This window comes from Poromitra crassiceps (genome assembly GCF_964638095.1).
Source record: "Poromitra crassiceps genome assembly, chromosome: 2".
Taxonomy (NCBI): Eukaryota; Metazoa; Chordata; class Actinopteri; order Beryciformes; family Melamphaidae; genus Poromitra; species Poromitra crassiceps.
The window spans coordinates 104763166-104786075 of NC_139624.1; the positions used below are offsets into that span (position 1 = coordinate 104763166).

The 22910-nt window shown below is 47.4% G+C and overlaps 1 protein-coding gene across 1 annotated transcript in view; it reads left to right on the plus strand.

Annotated features, from left to right (window-relative positions):
• Window positions 1-7838: 7838 nt before the first annotated feature.
• cnksr2a (connector enhancer of kinase suppressor of Ras 2a) overlaps window positions 7839-22910 on the plus strand; it is a gene marked incomplete at both ends in the record, with an annotated part of 187002 nt that continues 171930 nt past the window's right edge. The window contains one exon of the mRNA XM_083652157.1: window positions 7839-7902. Within this exon, the coding sequence (XP_083508283.1) occupies window positions 7839-7902 (64 nt within the window). The remainder of the gene's footprint in view (window positions 7903-22910) is intronic.

The window sequence follows — 22910 nt, forward strand, 5'->3', positions numbered from 1 at the left end:
ACACACACACACACACGCACACACACGCGCGTGCACGCACGCACGCACGCACACACACACACACACACACACACACACACACACCACACAAAGTCACGAGAGAGACTGAGGGAGAGGGAAAAAGAGGGGGAGAGAGGCTGAGGGAGAGGGAGATAGAGGAGAGGGAGAGAGGGGGGAGAGACTGAGCGAGAGAGAGAGGGGGGGAGAGAGACTGAGGGAGAGAGACAGGGAGTGTGCGCCAATAGGGCAGACAAGGCCACACAGCAGCCCTGTCTGTTTGTTTCTCTGTCTGTCCCACTGATGACATCATCAGTGATGTCATACATTCACACACACACACACACACACACACACACACACACACACACACACGCACGCACGCACACACACACACACAGACACACACACACAAAGTCACGAGAGAGACTGAGGGAGAGGGAGAGAGAGGGGGAGAGAGACTGAGGAAGAGGGAGAGAGAGGACGAGAGGGAGGGAGAGAGAGGAGAGGGAGAAAGAGGGGGGAGAGACTAACGCCTCATGCACATCATGAAACACTAGGCGGCATGCCTCCTGTGAAAGCCTCTTTGACGCTGCAGCTTGATAGGCTGTCTTGCTCTATTTCCGCGTCTGATTGGTCCATTTCAACCTTGCGCCCCCTGCCGCAGGAACCACCCTGCGTTTCGCTGTCGCAGACTAGAGGCGGCTTGTCTCTGAGTGGCTTCACGCTCGCGGGGCGGGACTAGGGCGGGACCTTTCGTTAAGCTACCCAATGACAGCTCTTTCTACACATTTCGTCCCCCCACCCTTCTGTGTACATCTACCTGAAAACGTTTCTACAGCTCCAAGCTGGAAGCTGGTTTCCACGCCCACAAAACGCTGCGTCACAGCGGAAAAAGCGATTTTGCCATTGTAGGTGTGCATGAGGCGTGAGGGGGAGAGAGACTGAGGGAGAGAGAGAGGGAGACATTGTGCCTGCGCCAATAGGGCAGGCAAGGCCACACAGCAGCCGAGCCACAGCCGAGCTGCGAATGCAAGCCGCACGGCCAGCTCAGCGAGCTGCAGGACAGGCGAGCCCACGCAACGGGCGAGCCTAGGAATCGAGTGCACGTAGCGCGCGAGATGCCTAGTTAAACAAAAGAACAGAACAAAAACTTCTTTAGATGCCTGAGGCCATAGAGGCGCTGTTGGGCTTTTTTGATGTTACGTTCTAAACAGCAAATCCCTGACAGAGACGAGGTCAGCGGGCAGTGGGGCAGGCAGGGGTCAACTGGAAAACACTGAGCTTAATTAAATGTCATAATCACTGATGATGTCATGTCATGACTCACAATCGTCAAGTGACATCATACCCACTGTTGATGTGGATAACATGAGTTGACAAGAGTTTGGTCACACACAAAAAAAAGTCTGCTCATGGGCTTGTTTTATGTAGCCTATTTTTTGTTTGTATGGCGTCCTTCTAAAATACTATACATTTATGAAGGCAGATAGATAGATAGATAGATAGATAGATAGATAGATAGATAGATAGATAGATAGATAGATAGATAGATAGATAGATAAAGAAGGTTTGATGTGTTACAGACGTCTTAATTGAGGTCTTAATTGATTTTTGGAGCCTGGGGAGTAAGATGGAATGCTACCTGAGCCTCAGCTTCTATCTGTTTATATTGTGTCCAATTAAAGGGATACTTTTGTACACAGTAGCTATACCAGTGTAGCTGTTTCCCCATTCCTGTTCACTCTCTCTCTCTCTCTCTCTCTCTCTCTCACACACACACACACACACACACACACACACACACACACACACACACACACACACACACACACACACACACACACACACACACACACACACACACACAGCCTGATTAAACGTGTCCTGGGAATATACAGTAGGCCTATTATTTTCACCCTCCTCGTATCTGTGGGAGTCAGTCGATCACTTGTGAGGGAAATACACAAATACTGACACGCGCACGAGCCACCCACTGATGTACTGTATTGATAGAGAGAGAGACACACACAGAAGTTAAATGTCTACTGTTTGCAGATGATCTGGTGCTGCTGTTTCCAACCAAAAAAGGGCTACAACAACAAATTGACATTCTGCACAAATTCTCCCAGACCTGGGCCTTGACAGTTAACCTATCCAAGACAAAAATCATGATATTCCAAAAAGGGCCCAGCCCCCAGCATCACATATATATAGGTTCAGGAGCAGGGCCACACCTAAACCACTTCTCTAACCACGCCTCTAACCACACCTCAATTATCTGGCAGGTTACATGTACCTGGTGAACCTATCCTGCCCTGTTTGTCTCAGATCGTCTCAGTTCTCTCGACCCACCCTCCCTTCCCTTTATCCCTACCCACAACCCTCATCCCTTCATTCATTCCTCATTCCGACCCTCAACCCTCATCCCAACCCTCACCTCCTAACATCCTCATTCCTTCCCGTCAAATTCGGTGCATGTCTCTCTCATGTCTCATTCCCATGATCTGTCTGGAGGGGTCTGAAATGAGCTCGAACGTAAACACGCCTGAGAAGCAATCCACTCGGGCAGCTCATGCTGAGACGGAACCCCCAACGCTGAGTCTCCCTCTGCCCTGTCTTCAGTTCCTCCTCTCAGACCAGACAGATGTCAACGGACGACATCTTCATGCACCCTCACCTGCACCTCAACACATACACATTTCAATCTTCAACACATACACATTTCAATCTTCATTAAACTTCTAAACGATATATTGTTGTGGTGTGGTCCTTGCTAGTGAACAAAAGAAACATCAAGTTTGATATACCGTTTAAAACCTGGCTCAAAATACTGGACTCTGTCATATAACCTATTTCCCTTTATGGTTGCGAGGTCTGGGGTCCACTTGCCAACCAAGACTTCACGAAATGGGACAAACACCAAATGGAGACTCTGCATGCAGAATTCTATAAATTAATTCTCCATGTCCAACGAAAGACACCAAACAATGCATGCAGAGCAGAATTAGGATGATTACCACTAATTATCAAAATTCAGAGGGTGTCTAAATTGTATGACCACCTTAAAGAAAGTGACCCTGATATGCTCCAAAACAAAGCCCTCGTCTACAGAGAGAGCCTAGGAGATGCCCCCTCAGTGAGCTGGTCCTGGGGCTCCGTTCACAAGCACAAGCAGAGTCACCAGACAGACAACCCTATAGATTAAACCAAATTACTGCATAAGAAAACGAAAATAAAATTATCTGACACACTGGAAAGAATCAACCAAAAAGCAGAGTAAACTGGAATGCTACCTGGCCTAGACAGAGACTACACAGTGGCAGAATACCTTAGCACTGTGACTGACCCCAAACTTAGGAAAACCTAGCTCCTTTCGTAACTGTTTGTCCACATATGATTTCATCATCTGCCGTATAACAGCCACTCTGAGTCCCAAGCAGTCTAAATCAGTGATACACACATACCGGTATTTACAAGTGTCACAGAAACATTTCAAAAACATGGGGTTTGAAAGCTCGATGCTGCTAATAAATAACTTTAATCATTCTGTCTTGTGCTGCTGCGCCCAGCCATCATAGCACTCCACAGCGCCCATCTGGTCGGAAGCACACGGAAGAACACATAGAGAAGGCACGGTGGCCATCTTGGCATTTGCGAAAAAATATGACCAGCACAGAATTCTGATAAAAATAGGCATTTATTAGCAGCATCGAGCTTTCAAACCCCGCCGCAGAGAAGCAATGAACCCTTCTGCTCTAGTAGGTGGCTTTGAAAGTTTCTGTGACACTTGTAAATACGTGTGTATCGCTGATTTAGACTGCTTGGGACTCAGAGTGGCGGGGAAGTCTATTGACGAAAGGAGCTAAGGAAAACCTTGACTACCGGTATGTACAGACTATTTCAACACGGAACCTCCGCCTCGGACATATTTGCATTCACGCAACAAAAACACAGGCTATAGGTTGCTATAGCAACTCATGTAGCATTGTAGCTACCTACTAAGACCTGAAGAATGCCTTGTAACTTATTTAAAACAGAAATAATGTTTCATGTTTGTTAATTTGAGTATATATTTTCGGCTGTGTTTTTTATGTGTTTTTTATATGTGCATTGCTTTGCTGCTTGTTTTTTCGATTATTTTTTTGTAAAGCACCTTGAATTGCCTTTGTGTATGAAAGGTGCTATATAAATAAAATTTGACTTGACTTGACTTGACTTGACTACTAACTTACAATGCTAACCGAATGCTGAATTTCACATTGCTCTTATCAGAGTGAAACATATGACACAAACACATATTAACATTAACATTACATAATTGAGACTTGGACGACCGTTCAATTCACTTTTTACAGGTCGGAACCAATTTTTTCTGGTGGTCTGAGTTGTCTTGAATGGGGTAAGAGTGAATACAACCTGGCCATTGAGAGAGGCAGACCTGGCTCCAAAGGGAAGACGGAAGTGAAGTGGAAACTGAGTTACATGTACACTTTCTAACCTCCTCCAAACTGTACCAGGACATCATAGACATGTATTTCCCACAGATCACAAACACTCATAAAGACTTTGAGAACATGACTGATAACAAAAAACTCTGCTGGGTGAAATACAACAATGTGCAAACACAGAGGCAAGGTTTTTGAGCTGTTGTGACAGTGTAGAAACGGTCACAACGCCACCAACACTCCCACCTAGGACAGAGGTCGCCGACCCTGAGCATGCAATACAGTGCAACGGGGCGGCCGACCCCGCCACTGCGATACCCCACACTCAGGTAGGCACGGCGAACGTTGGGACCAACAGCACAGGGCACAGCCAGCCGGACGGCGTCAATCATTCCCACAAGATAGCTGGACACGACAGCTGGGACCCCTCTCGAGGGCGGGACCAGCCATCTCAATTACCTATTCCCAGAGTTCACCTCCTGGCCCTGCCCGGGCTCATGGAGACAACTCCAGCCAAGGTCTCCAGGGAGGCCAACAAGTCCGAGCAAGTGGAGCAAGTGGACATGCCTTTGCGGACGCCGAGGCAGGAGCCCCAGATGCTTCACGGGGCGGCCGTCTCCCTCATCGTCTCGCCGGCAATTTGCCCAGAGCAGACCTATTGCACCGAGAGAGCCTTTACGGAACCGAACCTTGGTCTAGGCGAGCAACCTTACCCCATCACCGCCCTGCAGCAGGAATCCCGCCCGAGGAATTTGCCCCTCCATCAGTTCGGGAGGATCCATCTTATCCTGCTCATACAGCACCGATGGAAATGGGAACCAGGCTGGGATGATCCAGTCCTACCCGAGACACTGCTGCAGGCCTGGGAAGAGTGGGAGGACGACCCACCGCAATCACAGGTAGCTGTTGTGGTCGACACTGCGTGGGGAAGGCCTCTTCCCGCACTCACCACCAGCAGTCGGGGTTGCGGATCCCCCTTCCCAGCCCAGATCGCTGGCCAAAAACACCCCGACTCCACACGACCGCGGATAAGAGCGGGGAGTTGAAGCCAAGTTACAGTGCCCTCAGGTCGGCTCCCCCCCTGCCGGAGGAGTGCACGACCGTCGGTGCCCTCAGTGAGGATGCCACACCGGCGCTCCACGGGGCGGCCAACGAGACACTAGGGGCAGAGGCCTCCCTCCAACGAGGGCAGACAAACAGCTTCCTCACCGACCCTACGCCGCTGAGGTTCCTCGACTGGAAACTCAAGCCACCAGAACCAGAGGCTCCTCACTACCGCAGTAGCTGGGTAGGATGGGTAGGACGGGTAGACCCCTGGCTCCTGAGCGGCTCCCGCGCTGACCTCACGCCGCTGAGTTTCATCAACTGGAAGCTCAGGCCCCCAGAGGCCATTACAGCTCGCTACTGTAGTAGGATCCCACACACATCCTGGCCAACGAGGACGGTCACCAAATTTTGGCTCTTGTGATGTACGGGACTGGACGGCGGCGCGCGGACCCATGCCTACGCCCGTCTGGTGGCCAGGCGGACCACAGCCCCCCTCACTCCCAGAGTAATCAACCAAGCCCTGCCTATACCAGGTGGGACTGGAGGGCCATTCCGGCCATTTCTGGAAGAGTACAGATTCCCCACAGGAATCTGGGAGCGGCTGTAGAAACGGTCCATAATGGCCCACCGTCAGGCCTGTTCTTTGGGCAGTCGATGCCTACCAGCCGGCGCGCCAAGGACGTAATGATGATGACATCATCAACGATGACAATGATGTCATAGCATAGAGTTCACCTGTGAGGTCATCGGCGATGTCAGACATAGCACCGATGATGTCATAGTTCCCTCGAACGTTGTGACATCACCAATGACGTGATGTCATACACCGGAACGCGACCATATAAACACAGTGTTCCGTGACGCTACACCTCATCCGAGAGATCTGCTTGATTCCTTCGAGATTACATACCCTAATAATGTCAACCATTAGCGAAACCAATTGCAGACCCGAGCTGAACCCCTGCTGTCTTACAACCAGCCAGGCCCTGGTGACTGACTGCCTTACACCCAAACAGGTTACCAGTGGTAATTCAACCGCGTCCCAGGACCGACCAGTCGGTCCCTATCTCCATCTCCGTGATTCTGATCGATCACAGCCCGTGAGCCTTCATACACGATCCAGCACACTTCACGAGGCAAGCCCCAGGGCTTTGCCCCCAGCGAGCCCAAAAGCTTCGCTACAGACAGGAAAAGGTGAAATGGGACACAACTAAAGCTCGGGGTCCACCCTCTGCGCATCTTGTAGGCTACATACACATGCTCTACATGGGCTACAACTGTACAAATATCCTACTTAAACTTATCTAGCCTTATACCCATTTGTTTGCAAAATCGAAATACATAGTTCTGGTTACATATCTCTGTGTTTAAAACAGGCTAACATTATAATTGTGCTGTGTTATTATTATTATAGCCTATTATGTTATTTTTGTTTATAATATATATAAGTATATAATTGTGTTATTATTATTATATCTATCACTATCACCATTTAACTGCCCGTTTATTACTGTTCTGTTATTATTCTGAATAGATTCCGGTCAACAATAGTCTTCTATTATATTCTTATCTTCTTATTATATCTTATCACATTCCATTTAATTTTCCTTTCTCTTCCTCTTTAAATATGTTCAGATTTTAAAATGTCTTGTTTTCTGTTTTTGATTCTTTGTAATTGCTAAGTGTTGCTAATGTATGCTTTGGCAATGTAAGATGCACCTTATCATGCCAATAAAGCCCTTTGAATTGAATGAGAGAGAGAGAGAGAGAGAGAGAGAGAGAGAGAGAGAGAGAGAGAGAGAGAGAGAGAGAGAGAGAGAGAGAGAGAGAGAGAGAGAGAGAGAGAGAGAGAGAGAGAGAGAGAGAGGATGCTATTGTTCGTGTTGAGTATCCCGGTAACTGCTGCTGTCGGTAACGGAGCGGCTGCGTACACACCTACACTACTACTACTCTCTCTCTCTCTCTCTCTCTCTCTCTCTCTCTCTCTCTCTCTCGGGGAGCTCAGGACCGGACTGTCGCACTGGTAAGAAGAAGGGAGGGTAAACGGAGAGAGAGAGAGCGAGAGAGAGAGGGGGGGGGGAGAGAGAGAGAGAGAGAGAGAGAGCAACAGACAGACAGGCGACACACGTGTCAGAGCGGCTCGAGCTGCTGGAATGTACCGGTGGATTCCGCTGCTGCGCGCACACCCAGGCTGCCCCGCACCGAGGGCTGCGCTGCATTAATTAACGGGACACACCGGGATGACCAGGGCGTGCGGACCGCCCGCCCGCTGAGGGGGGCGGGGCGGGTGAGCTTTGTTTTGGGTTTAAACGTATCGCGCGCAGCGGAGAGCGCAAAGTTTCCTCGATGGCGCTGGTGATGGAGCCCGTGAGCAAATGGAGCACGAGCCAGGTGGTGGACTGGATGAAAGGTAGGCAGCACCCGCGCACTGAACAGCTTTGAGAGACTCAGCTCTCTCGCCCCCCTCTATCTGTCTCTCTCTCCCTCCCCTCTGTGTGTGCGTCTCTCTCTCTCTCTCTCTCTCTCTCTCTCATACACACACACACACACACACACACACACACACACACACGCACACACGCACACGCACACTATCTCACGCACGCACGCCGGGCCCGGCGCCACGAGGGGGCGCCAGGGGGCTTTGCACCCTCAGTTCAATTTTCTGCCCCCTCACTTACAAAAAAAAAAAAAAACGTTTTTTTTTCTCTTTAACTCATTGAGTGCCAGCCACTTTTGGAGAACGGATGCTCCCAGTGCCAGAGTTTTCAGAGCGTTTTCAGTGATTTCTCGAGGCCCACAGAATATTGTGTGATATTACTATGTAAACACTGAACACGCACAAGAACGAGCTGGCTCTATTGTATCATCAGCAAAAAAAAGTTTATTGATACCATTTTCCGTTCTTTAGTTATGAGCCGGAGAAGATAGGTTGTTTTCAGCGTTTTCAGGCTTTTCAAATTATTAGCTGAGATAATCCGCCTTTTGTGAAATGCAGCATTTCAAGCACATTCACTGAGTCTGAAGATAATATTTTCTGATGTAGTGACGTAGTTGTTGTGTGATGCCCTGCGTGCACCACCCCCCTCCCCCCCTCCCCCCGTAAACTCCTCCCCACACTGCACACAGCCTCACGCAACCATTATATTTTCGGAGTGCTGCGTTTGTGTGCTGCTGTCGGCTCTCAGCGCCACAGCAGGGAAGAGCCAACCCGGATTGCTGAATGGTTTGGCGTCAGGGGCTGCTTTCCTGGCTGCTAATCGGGTGGAGAAACTATACAGACAGACAGACAGACAGACAGGGACAGAGGGGCTCAGTTGTGAGCGCGGATTGACTCCTGTTCGGAGCCAATGTCAGCTCCCGCGACAGAGCAAATGGCTCTGGGAGCATGCATCGGTTTGTCTTTGATCCACGGCTTTTAGGCTGTTTCTCGGACCTGTCTCTAATCTGGACTGCACCGAGCAAGCACTGTCGCCACCTAATGAGTCCGTAAAATAGGTTATACACCTCCAATAGCTACTATAGTTGTACAGGAGCTGCGGAAGGCTTTGATCGACGTCCCACCGTCAAAAAACGCATTGGACGTCGAAGGACGTCCGTGGCACTCTACGTCACTATTTAATTGGACGTCGAAGGACGTCCATGGCATTCAATGAGTTAAGAATAGTTCATCTATAAAGGCCAGTTAGGCAATGTTTGTACCTGACATGTTTCGGCTACTGTTTCTGCAGTATTTATCAAATTTGATCAGTTTAAGTTGATGTAGGTTACTATAAACGCCAGTTAGGCAATGTTTGTACCTGACATGTTTTGGCTACTGTTTCTGCAGTATTTATCAAATTTGATCAGTTTAAGTTGATGTAGGCTACCCCCTATAAACATAGCTCTGTTGTTTCAGAATTGGCAGGGAAGCGCTATTTGCTGTGCTTTGGTTGTCACAAGGTGTCAGAGATGTAGCTATTTATTACATTTGAACCTCTCTGCATGTTGTAGTTGTTAGGATGACGTCATCATTCCTACTTTGACGTCATCATTCCTACTATGATGTCATCGATCACTGATGATGTCATGATTCATAAGTGTCTTTCATGCCTTTCGCTGGTGATGTCATAACACAAGTGATGTCATATTCGGATCTATAAGGTCCTGTTCCTGCAGGTCCTCTCCAGTGATTCATAAGCTAAACTCACATCAAGGATCACATTCAATCTCTGCAACCGTTCCCCAACCTCGAACAAGTGCAGACTCAGCTATCAAGTTCCACAACACCCCAGCTTCTCAAGACTTCACTTACCAAGTTCGCCTTGGCCATCAACTACCCGCGAATAGATCCACATGTCTAACACCGATCCTGACAGTATGAATCACTCGCAAATGGATTTAGCGGGCACCCCAATCAAGGAGGAAGGTCCCGAGAGGCCAGCTATCCGGCCGGCCGCTTCAGCTGACCCACCAGGCGGTCAGCTGGATATCTCCACTCTTCCTGATATCTCCCCCCATCCTATCACGTTCGGAGACTTGCAGGCAACTCAGCGAGAGCAGGCCTCTATTCTGTGAGACCTTTTGGCTCTGGTTTCCAAGGCCGATGATCGGTACGACCTCCTGGTTAGCACAATCGAGGCTATGGCTTCCAAGGCCGATGATCGGTACACCCTCCTGGTTAGCTCAATCCAGAATCTGGCTTCCATTGCCCAGGATCGGTGCGCCCTCCTGGTTAACCGGCTAGATCTTCTCGACGGACTGAATCCTCCTGAGGGTGTCATTCCGCAGTCTTCCGCCCCTCCTGCCCCAGCTTCCGAGCGCACCGTCGTTCCGGAGGTTTCCAGACCTGCTACCCCCCCAGCCACTGCGGCCGTTGCTTCTAGCCCTGCCTCTCGGTCGCCTCCAGCTGCTAAGCGCATATTCTGGGCGGGAGTTCGCGTCATCCCAGAGCAGGGGCAGCCACATTTGAGTCCCAGCAGCCATCTGTACCGTGATCTGACCGGCAGGGTTCGCATCACACCAGAGGAGAGGCAGCGCCGTTTGGACACCCGGAGCTGCCTGTACTGTGGTCGAGCCGGGCATTACCTCTCCTCCTGCTCCCGGCGTCCAGTAAGTGGTCCCACCGCTCGCCGGCCCGTGGTACTCTCAGTGGATCAAGACTCTACGGGTTCAACCCCGAAACCCATACGATTGGGCAGCGTTCACGTGACCCAGGAGTGGCAGTGTGTCTCCAAGAAGGTTAAGGAGTTGGAGAAGACTGTAGATCGTCTCATTGACAAGTTCAATCACTGCCTGCAGATCAGCTCCGTCCCCCCGCAGGGGGACTCCGAGTCTGCTGGCCCTGAGGCACAACCTGTGGACCTTCCCCTCGCCGAGTCTGAACCCGTACCTCAGCAGCAGCCTATTCCAGTTCTTGACCCACACGTAGGTTCCAGCTTGATGCTGGGAGGTCCCCGTAGTGTCGTCAGCCCTCGGTCAAGAGCAAGAAGAAATAAGAGGCGTTTAAAGGAGGAGACGGTGGGTGACCTCCCCAAACTACAGGTCGGGAGGGCAGGCCTCGCTGAGTCAGATCCCCCTGTGGCTCTGCCTTCGGAGACGGCGGCATTTGACCCTTTTGATGGTCTCCAGCCTCCCGTGTTTGGATCGTGCCCCGGGGGATGGCCGGCCCCAGAGGATCCACCGGACCCGGTAGAAGTTCTGCCTACGTATCGGTCTATCTATGGCTTCGATATCCAGTATTAGGGAGGAGCACCTCCACTGTCCTACACCCCCTTTGGGGTCTGACCACCTGCATCTAACCACCTGCTGAAGAGCACCTCACTCTCCTACACCCCCTTTGGGGTCTAACCACCTGCATCTAACCACCTGCTGAAGAGCACCTCACTCTCCTACACCCCCTTTGGGGTCTAACCACCTGCGTCTAACCACCTGCTGAAGAGCACCTCCACCAGAACCTGCGGATTTTTTGTCTCCCAGATGCCATTCTTGATGGCCTCATTGGACGCCAGGTGGCGTCCGTTGAGGGGAGGGTACTGTTAGGATGACGTCATCATTCCTACTTTGACGTCATCATTCCTACTATGATGTCATCGATCACTGATGATGTCATGATTCATAAGTGTCTTTCATGCCTTTCGCTGGTGATGTCATAACACAGGTGATGTCATATTCGGATCTATAAGGTCCTGTTCCTGCAGGTCCTCTCCAGTGATTCATAAGCTAAACTCACATCAAGGATCACATTCAATCTCTGCAACCGTTCCCCAACCTCGAACAAGTGCAGACTCAGCTATCAAGTTCCACAACACCCCAGCTTCTCAAGACTTCACTTACCAAGTTCGCCTTGGCCATCAACTACCCGCGAATAGATCCACATGTCTAACACCGATCCTGACAGTAGTGATCATGACGTGATTAAAACACACACACACACACACACACACACACACACACACACACACACACACACACACACACACACACACACACACACACACACACACACAGTGAGAGAGAAATCAGCTGCACCCAAGCACACAGCATGCCATGAGCAGAAAGATGGAAACAACGCATCTGATCACTTTATTTCTTTAATTTAATGAACCTGGCACTGATTGGCTATTATTTTGTTTAGTTGTTTGTCAATTTTTGCAGCAATTGTTTATTCTATGACTTTTCATATAGACATATATGTTCAGAGTGCTCCAGACAGGTCCCGCATTTCACGTTATGCAAAACTCAGCTCTATTAATGCCCAAATGCTTTATTTGATTTAGTAGTCTTTCTTGTGTTGTTATTGCGCTTTTCAGAGGTTATTATGGTTAAAAAGTCCAGAAATAGGCATAGCGGGTTACGGTATATAACCTATGTTTTACGATATAAAAATATCATATTAAAAAAAAAAGAAATCTGAAAAAAAAATCTGCCCCCTCCCCAGTTATAACCGCTCCCTCAGTCATTTCATCCTGGCGCCGGCCCTGACGCACGCGCACACACACACACACACACACACACACACACACACACACACACACACACACACACACACACACACACACACACACACACACACACACACACACACACATACACATAACTTACTGCTACTCAGAGCAATCTAGTAAGATGGCTATGCTGCTAGGCTACACACTCAACGCCCACATGTAGGCTAAAACTGCACACACACACACACACACACACACACACACGCACGCACATGCGCACACACACACACACACACTCACACACACACACACACACACACACACACACACACATCACATACCCATCCATTGCAAACACAAACACACCACTTATAACGACATATGACAACATTTACCTGCGAAGCATTGGCACAAAGTGATGTTGTGTGAGTGGTGTGTGTGTGTGTGTGTGTGTGTGTGTGTGTGTGTGTGTGTGTGTGTCAGTGTGTGTATGCGCATGCATGTGTGTGCATGCGCATACATGTGTATGCGTGCGTGCATCATCAATTTCCCATTGTCGCACCTGACCTGCTGTAGGCTAGTCTGCTGATGTAATGTGAGTGACCTGATGATGGTCTGCTGTAGGCTACTACCTGTCTGCTGATGTAATGTGAGTGACCTGATGATGGTCTGTTGTAGGCTACCTGTCTGCTGATGTAATGTGAGTGACCTGATGATGGTCTGCTGTAGGCTACTACCTGTCTGCTGATGTAATGTGAGTGACCTGATGATGGTCTGTTGTAGGCTACCTGTCTGCTGATGTAATGTGAGTGACCTGATGATGGTCTGTTGTAGGCTACTACCTGTCTGCTGATGTAATGTGAGTGACCTGTTGATGGTCTGTTGTAGGCTACTACCTGTCTGCTGATGTAATGTGAGTGACCTGATGATGGTCTGCTGTAGGCTACTACCTGTCTGCTGATGTAATGTGAGTGACCTGATGATGGTATGTTGTAGGCTACTACCTGTCTGCTGATGTAATGTGAGTGACCTGATGATGGTCTGTTGTAGGCTACTACCTGTCTGCTGATGTAATGTAAGTGACCTGATGATGGTCTGCTGTAGGCTACTACCTGTCTGCTGATGTAATGTGAGTGACCTGATGATGGTCTGCTGTAGGCTACTACCTGTCTGCTGATGTAATGTGAGTGACCTGTTGATGGTCTGTTGTAGGCTACTACCTGTCTGCTGATGTAATGTGAGTGACCTGATGATGGTCTGTTGTAGGCTACTACCTGTCTGCTGATGTAATGTGAGTGACCTGATGATGGTCTGCTGTAGGCTACCTGTCTGCTGATGTAATGTGAGTGACAGGAGGAAAGTTGCAGGGCATGGCTGGCCTGCAGGGAGCTGGAGGAGAGACCACACTCTGAAAAAAGAGATCTACTCGGGTACAAACGGGGACAGTGGAGATCAGTTTACTAACCTTTTTTAAGTGCAGAATAGAATTTAGTCTCCATTTAGGCTGACACAAATCTTAACATGTAAATTCATAGTATCGTATAACTATCAAAGTGAGGGAAGTTTTATTAGGGTAAGTAAAAACATAAATTATTAATGCTTATCTGAAAACATTGATTTGTTTGGTCAATGGTGCTTGTGATGATCAAACTTCTAGAGGCTAAAGTCATGCATAATAACAAGCAGGCTGCAGGCCAGGAGCCTCTGAACCAAAGGACAACTATTGGCAAAGTATTTTGCATTTCTGGGTCCATTATGTTGGTGTATTTTTCCAATACCCCGGAAACATAAACATGATGTGAGATTGAGATTGTAGTTCAAGTGCTGCAACACTCGAACATGGGGCATGCATGGAACTAGCATCCCCCAACCCCGTAAAAACCCACTTGCTACAGAAACCGCAGTCTTCCAATCATGGAAGTTGGAAACCCTCATTAGTGTTTTGCTTGCACCTGTGTTTACCCTGCCTTTTCGACACAAAATGGCCCCCGTGAGAAGGGTCTATTATATCATTTTTAAACAGTTATGTTTCTGTATAAATCGGGCGGGGGTGCAAAACTCGGCATAACACCTGGACAGCGGACTGCAATCTTCCCTGCCTTAAGGCACACGCAAACAGGTGCGCAAGCGTAAATAGGGGATATGGCCTGTACCAAGATACGGCCCACTATGTGATGTTGACTGGTGTTTTTTTTTTATGTAAATGTGCGCATTTGTTTTCCTGTTTGGTCTCCATCCAGATCATGACTGCCCAGCAGGCAGCAGTTAGCTATGTTAGCTTCACGCTAGCTTACATGTAACGTTAGTGGGTTGCTTCTGGAGTTCTGGAGTTAAGACCACAGACTGTAAATAAATATGGACAGAACCATCGCATTGAATTTCTCCTCCCTGGCGAAGTTCAAGCCATAAACGAATTGGACGTTGCCATCTTGGTTTTAGTGCGAAGGTGGGGGTTGAGAGGGTGGAGCTAGGAGGGGCGTGAGATGAGCAACGATTAGCATAACCTATGGTGGTGAACCTACGTGCTGACAAACACGCCCACCTTGATTCCTACGTGCTGACAAACATGCCCACCTTGCTTCCCAAGCTAGCGGCCTGAGGCTAGCTAGCAGACAACCTGCTAATATCAAGCTAGCTAACACGGCTATATCCAGGCCACCCAGTCACACGCGGCTACCCACCTTTTCTGTCGTTGCACCGGGACCTTGAGGCAGTGGTCATCCCACATAACGTTACATTGCGGTAGGCTAAATTTACACAAAATTACAATAAAAAAGTTGAACGAAAGATTTATCTGTTATTGATATGATCGCTATTATAACGTACTAAGCATATAGTGGGCAATTGCAGAATTATGGCCAGATATTAGCTACTGTGAAACAACAATGTATAGCCACCCCATTATGTAACTTTTTCATGTCATTCCCTGAAGCATACACTTTATTTTACTCCTACAACAGTGTTTATCTTGGGTGAGTGTGGCACTGTGGCATGCTGCAAGGTCTTGTGAATCTCCTTCAAGTGGACTGGTCTTCGGTCTCCCGTCCAGCAGCTGCAGATGTCATCATCGATGTCATCATCATCATCGAAGTCTTTCTATTAGGTCAAACACACCTTAACGTTATGAGTGGGGCCATTTTTTATTAACATTAGCGTTAAAGTCCCTGGAAACCAAAATCCACAAAAACCTTCTAACTATTAAATTTAGGGTCTTATCTGAGTAATTGTGTGCCTCAGAAAGTAGGAGACATTAGTTTCAACCCAAACCCCCAAAATCGCCACTTTTCTACAAGGTCTGGATTTCCACTTCCTTATTGAAGAGAGTGGTGTGCGCGGTGCTAAAATGAATGATCTTATCAGGTCATTTTTTGTCCGTTCTTATAAAACCTTCTTGCCCCCACAGCGCTCGCTCAGTGTCTGTCTGTCTCCCTCCCGCTCTGTGTGCCTGTGTGCCGAGCGCTATGCTGCCTGCTCTCTCTCTCTCTCTCTCTCACTGTCACACGCACACGCACACACACACACACACACACACACACACACACACACACACACACACACACACACACACACACACACACACACACACACACACACACACACACACACACACACACTCCATCTCTCTTTCCTTCTCTCTCTCTCTCCTCTCTCTCTCTCCGTTTCCCTCCCTCTCTCTCTCGCTCGCTCTCTCTCTCTCGGAGGAGACCAGCAGTCCTGCACGCACACACACGGGACACGCCCACACACTCAGCGGGAGAAAAGACAGTCTAAAATCTAATTGATTCTCATTACTTTTGTCATGACTGTCAAACCTAAATTTATATACTTTGTGACGTTCATCATCGTTCAAATTTGGCTGGTGGCTTATTAACATAGGTTCCTGTGATGTGATGAACTCAAAATGCTAAATAATTTATTTGATGGCCCTACCCTGATGTCCTTTAACCAGTTACAGCAAAAATATAATTTGTCACACCAAAATTTCTTTCGGTTTCTGCAGGTGAGGGACTTCATACTCCGGCGTACAACATTAACAACAAATATAGAAGCCTCTGAGGTCGAAAGGGTACTCTTACTTGGCCCAAGTAAAGGTTTTATTAGTTTTCTTTATAGCTTATTAAGGTCTACCTCTACTCTGAACACCCTGGCCACCAAGCAGACATGGGAGAGGGACCTTGAGGTGGAGATTGATGACGAGGACTGGTGTGATATATTTGATAATGCCAAAATAATTTCTGTGTGCAACAGACTGGTCGATGCAGCTAAGAATTATACATAGATTGCAAATATCACCCAGCCTTCGTCATAAAATGAATGCTAGCCTGTCTCCCCTCTGCCTTAAGTGTAAGATAGAGGTGGGAGATTACACTCACTGCATATGGTCATGTCCTAAGATAGAATGATACTGGTCAGACATAGTGCAGCAGTTGAGTGTCATTTTTGGTGTGGAGTTGGACCCGGACCCTGTCAGCCTTATTCTTGGCCTTCCCCATAAGAAACTCGTTTATAAACATCACAAACGGCTATTTAATTTATTAACTTATTAACTTATTAACCACAGTAGTACTTAGCAAACAGGCTGGGCTCATAGACGGCTGGGCTGTGGCAGCCATGGTGGCAGCAGAGCAGCGCCCTAGTGGCATGCTAACTAGCACTGGCGTTGCTAATAACGTGAACATTAGCTGCTAACTAACTATCGTGAGCGATGTCATAGATGCAAGCCAGGCTAGCCAGCTAACTCTAGCCATAAGTATCGTCTGCTGCAGCGATAGTTTTGTCTCCCGTGTATAATCCATCATCTGACAAATTTTTAATTCCATGTGTTTATGTAGCGCTTGTCTTGCCAGCCAGCTAACGCGTATCGTTACAGACACTTTTGTATGGCTGTTAGCAGCCGACTGACTGAGCTCAGACTGAGCCGAGCCAGCCAGAGTATTTGAGTAACTTCCACTGACGAGTCGATCACATGCTTTTTTCAACGGACACCATTGGTTCTGCGCAGTGCTGCCTTCACACACTATCTGCCTGTCTCACTCTCAACCATAGATATAAATACAGATTTACGATATTTAGGTATTTTTATCTATGGCCTCAACCCCCGAAAAATACAATCTATAAAGCAGCCGGTCGCACATTGGCCACTAGGCGGAGAAATCACCGGTGACCGGGGCTTGGGGAACCCCCTGTAGCTAACGTTAGCCACCACAACAGCTAACGTTAACACCATTGACTGTATGTTAACGCTAAACAAATCCGCTGCCTCCTCCCCACGTTTAGTTTAACATAACACCAGCTCATACTTTTCCCTGATCTCAGAAACCTTGCGGGACATGTATTGCAAATTGCAATACCGTTGTTTTGTTATCTGAAACTGTGAACAGCCACACTGGGCACTGGCATGTTTCGCGCAGCTGCTTGTGACGTCACGAGCACGCGACACTCACGACAGCAATGCTCCCCTTCCAATGCAAAACAAAGCCAAGTTGGCACCGTATTATCGGGGGCTATTTATTGGCTAAAATGTCATTATTGGAATAATAAATAATAACGCAAAATGGCCATATTGGCCGATAATTTATCGGTCCGATAAATATCGTGCATCCCTAGAAGCTACCAACTACTTCACCATGGAAGTAGTTGAAAATACATCAAAGCTACCCTGGGAGAAATGTAGTTTAGGAAACTACAAGCTACACAGAAAAAGTAGTTCAAACTACTGTAAAAAAAACATTAACTAAATTAACTGTGTGATATATGAAATGAAATATAATTGCCTACAAAAAAGCACAATGCCAGCAAAAATATGCCTCTCAATTGAGTTTATTGCAATAGTTGACACCCAATACATTTAATGTTATATTTTTGTTGTAAACAAATCTGGGTTCTTCTGGGTTTTGTTTTATCAGACAAATAAGCAGTAAAGTCTTGACTAGGATTGGTTAAGTTTAAGGTAAGAATATCAGGGCAAGCCAATCAGAGGCAGCATAGGCTGTGTCTTGTCAAGAAGTACAGTAACGTTAGTGGGATCCTGGCTGCCTTCACGTTCTATGCTGCCTTCAAAGCGATCAGAACGAAAGAAGGGGCAGTCCTGTCAAAGGGGGTTCTGGTTCAACAGTAATGGTAAAATAAAACAAAAAATATATATATTACCGGTACTTACTTTTTTTGCCCAAAATTGTAGTTTGTAGTTTGAGTAGTTAAACTACAAAAAAATGACCAAAAAGTAGTTTAACTACTTGACTCACTATGCAAATATGAATGTAGTTGAACTACCAGCAAACTACTGAAAAATGTAGTTAAACTACTACTGTACATGTAGTTCACTACTCCCCAACACTGCCGACCGGTCTGTTCAGCAGACAACAGCAGCGGCCAAAATTCTGCAGGCAAGATGGCCACCTATAGTGCCTGTAACCTGGCAGAATTTCTAGCCCATAAACTAACTAATAACTTGGCCAATAAGTATGTAACATACAAAATAAAACAAATGGTAATGTCTTCATTTGATATAGAATGCATAGGACATGGTAACTGGTTTGTTAAACTCGTATTCCAGGAATATTGTATTTACCCCGGCTCCTTACCGTGGCTATTCGACACTCCAAGCCGGCAAACAGTACTCTTGCCTCGGCATGTCCGCACCGGTCCACATGGAAGCAGTCGACTGCCTGGTTCTCCCGGAACCCACTTTTAGTGCCAGAACACGCTCGATTTGGGGGCGGAACATGCCAGGATTGGCCAACGCCAACTCCAGTGCCCAGAACTGTCAAATCAAATCATCAACACGCTATGGGCGCTTCTCATGAATGAATCTCATGAATGGTGGCCAGTGGTGACTGATGATGTCATACCCGCTGGTGATGTCATGCTCCACAATCGTCGAGTGATGTCATACCCACTGATGATGTCATGCCCCACAATCGTTGTGGCAGGCCAGAGCAGTGATGTCATCATCATCATCGTTGAGTGGTGGCCAGTGGTGATTGATGATGTCATAACCACTGATGATGTCAAATGAGCATGCTCAGAACATTGAGTGGTAGCCCGTGGTGGCGGATGATGTCATACCCACTGATGATGTGATGCCCCACAATCGTGGTGGCCAGAGCATGTCCAGCTTGGTGGCCAGCGGTGACTGATGATGATGTCATAGTAGGTGATGGACTGAATTGTGGTCTGGCCAGTGGTGACTGATGATGTCATAGTGGATATACACACTATGTATGTACTGTATGCACTAACTAAATGGTGAAAAAAGCTTGAATTCCTAGATCAGCAACAGGATAAGCAGTCAGTAGTGAAGAATGCACAGTTGAAAAACTCAGTCACCGATCAACAGTTCCCATAACATGATAGCTAGGGCTGTCCCAAACGATTATTTTCTTATTGATTAATCTAACGATTATTTTTTCGATTTCAGTTGGACATTTTTGACCTTTCTTCATGCATAGCGCCTCCATCAGGCCAATCAGTGTAATTCTTTAAATGCTGCTGGAAGACAAAGCTGAGAGTGCAAAGGTGAATAAACTGACCTGGGAGCTTTATTTTCAGTGTGCAGACTTTATTTATTTTCAAAGATCAATCATCCCTCCCAGTTGTGTTACAGACACAGCCTGATCTATAAATCCCTCCTACGCAAAGAAAGTAATAATAAAAGTAATAATAACTAATATTAGCGATGATTGCTATTCACTATGTTTAAAGCAGATGTATTGGATCACTGGCTTTATTAAAATGCAAATGGAAATCATGACCCCCCAAAATGTATTTACATGATGTACTGTGTCAGTGGGCTCTATTGTCCCACCGGCCTTAAATTAGCGCTTAGCGCCAGGCGCAGCGCATATTAGTGGGCGTGGACCGGCGCACTGCCTATTCTCGTGTCGGCGCTACACGCGGCCTTAAGCATTATAACCACGCCTTTTAAGAGTAGAATTATTCACACCGTGCTCATTGGATAAGTGCCCTTTCATGTTCCATTCCACGGAGCGATCCAATCGGCTCAGAAAAGCCCGACCAAAGCGCTCTGAGCTCCCCCCCTCCCTCTTTCATCCCCGTCTGTCTCCATATATATTATTCCACATTATTATGCTTCTCAAACAAATCTCACTGCAGTTTAAATACAGCAAGGATGTAAATACGCTACACTATAGCAAGATCAAAGTGAAAAGAATGTTCTAAACACATCGGCTAGAAAAAATATAGCTTATCCCTGGCTGGATGTCATGATGAGATTAGATTGGTGAAAGTTTGGGCAGAATGAGATCGTTTTCTCTCGCTACCTTTTCTTATCCCCCACTGCACAGGTAGGATGATGCAACAGCCTCTGAATGACAGGGGCTCAAAACTACAGTATAACAACTTTTTTTTCCATCGGTCATTGTGCCTGTTTGACGCACGAGAGAGAGGGAGTGAGAGAGAGAGAGAGGGGGAGAGAGAGTGAGATGGCAGAGGAGAGCTGTGCGCAATTACGCACAGTCATATCTCCGGCGCACTAAATAAGGCCTGGTTTTGAAAACCGCTAAACGCTAAATTAACGCCAGGGGAGAAGATAGCTTTAGGCCGGTATTTAAGGCCGAAACGCCCATTCTGGCCTATTCTGGCACTGCGCCATGCCTCTTCGGCGTAAAGCGCATTTCGGGGCCTAAAACCATGATGCTATCTTCCCGAGGCAGGCGCAAGGCGTGTTTTTTTGCGTTTAATGCCGGTTTTAGGCCTAAGGCCAGTGGGAAGATAGGGGCCAGTATCTCAATTCCTCATCATCGACAGTATATTGGTCGGTCATGTCACATGTGCATATGGCATGTGTTTGTGTGTGTGTGTGTGTGTGTGTGTGTGTGTGTGTGTGTGTGTGTGTGTGTGTGTGTGTGTGTGTGTGTGTGTGTGTGTGTGCGTGCGCATGCGCACGCGTGCACACTGTGAGTGTGGGGGCGGATGGTGAGCTGTTCGTCTCAGACCGTCTGTGCAGAACAGCTGACAGACACACACACCAGACACACACACCAGACACACACGCCCGCTCCAAACAGAAGGCTCCACTCAGGCACGCACACATGCATGCACGCGTGCACACACACTCACACACACACACACACACACACACACACACACACACACACACACACACACACACAGACGTACAGACACACACACACACACACACACACACACACGCACACACACGCACACACGCACACACACACACACACACACACACACACATACACACACACACACGGCATGCCTTAGTTTGGTATTTGGTTCATGCTGCTTCTCTTGGGTGTGTCTGTGGCGACAGAGAGAAACATGATATATTTTGTGTGTGTAATGTACAGAACATACATGCCAGAGGCGTCTGGGCCCAAAAGGGTTGGGGTTTGTTGACCTAGTGACAGCCTAGAAAATTAGCATGGTTTATGCTAAAACAATAGCAGTGATAACAGTGATATCACATTATTTCTACCTCTACTGTATTACTGTTACTTGTTAGATTTTTTTTGGTGTGCGATTATTGATTCTGGGATAAAAATCGATAAAAAAAACGGCAAATAATTTTTTTTGCCCACCGCTAATAGCAGTGGTATCACATTATTTCTACATCTACTGTATTACCGTTACTTAGTGAATTACTTGCAATGCTGGGATTGTCCCCCTATTCCCTCTCGTGCTTCCGTACGCTCACACAGGTGAAATGCTGCCTCATTTGACTTGCATGAGCGTGATCGCTAGACTTGAAAATCAGCAGGGAAATTGGCGTGACTGCATGCGAAAGCCTCGGATGCCACAACAGAAAGCTCAGCTGCCAGAGCGATAGTCACAGCCACTAGGATCAGCAGTTTAGGTTGACATCTTTCTTGACTTGTGTTTTTGAATGGTGGGGAATGTGTTTGCAACCCACAGTACTTAGGGAAATCATGTTATGTAGTCTTTACAGTATGTGCTCATATTGCAGGCAGTCGGCTAGTCTCTTAAAACTGACACGTTTGCTCTCGCAGTTTGCAAATGAGGAGAAAGTTGGTCAAAATGGAAATAAGTAAATAATAATTATTATTATAGCTGCTGCGCAGCAATGAGTCGTGGCCGGGCAAGTCTCAAGGCTTTGAGCTATTATGACATCAAAATTGCTCAAATGACATCACTGATGGCATCACAATTGCTTGAGTGACTGATGACATCGCAAATACAACCTAATTGCCCTAGGTAATTAGGGTAATTAAGGTTCTCTTTAGGCGTGGGCTCAATTTTTGACCAATCGAAAATCTGTTTGATACTTTTGTTTAGGACAGTCTAACGATGCAGATGCTGAAGTTTAATTAGTTTTACAGTTTTTGCAGTTTTGCGGTCTTTAGACTTCATAATTGGCCATAGGTTGCATTGTACAAAAGTTTCTCCTCATTTGGGCCCACATTTCGGTGAAAGTTGCATAGCTGTAGCACGTATGCCTGATTTTTTATGAATTTTCAAAGTTTGAAACTTTATACGGTCGCTGTAG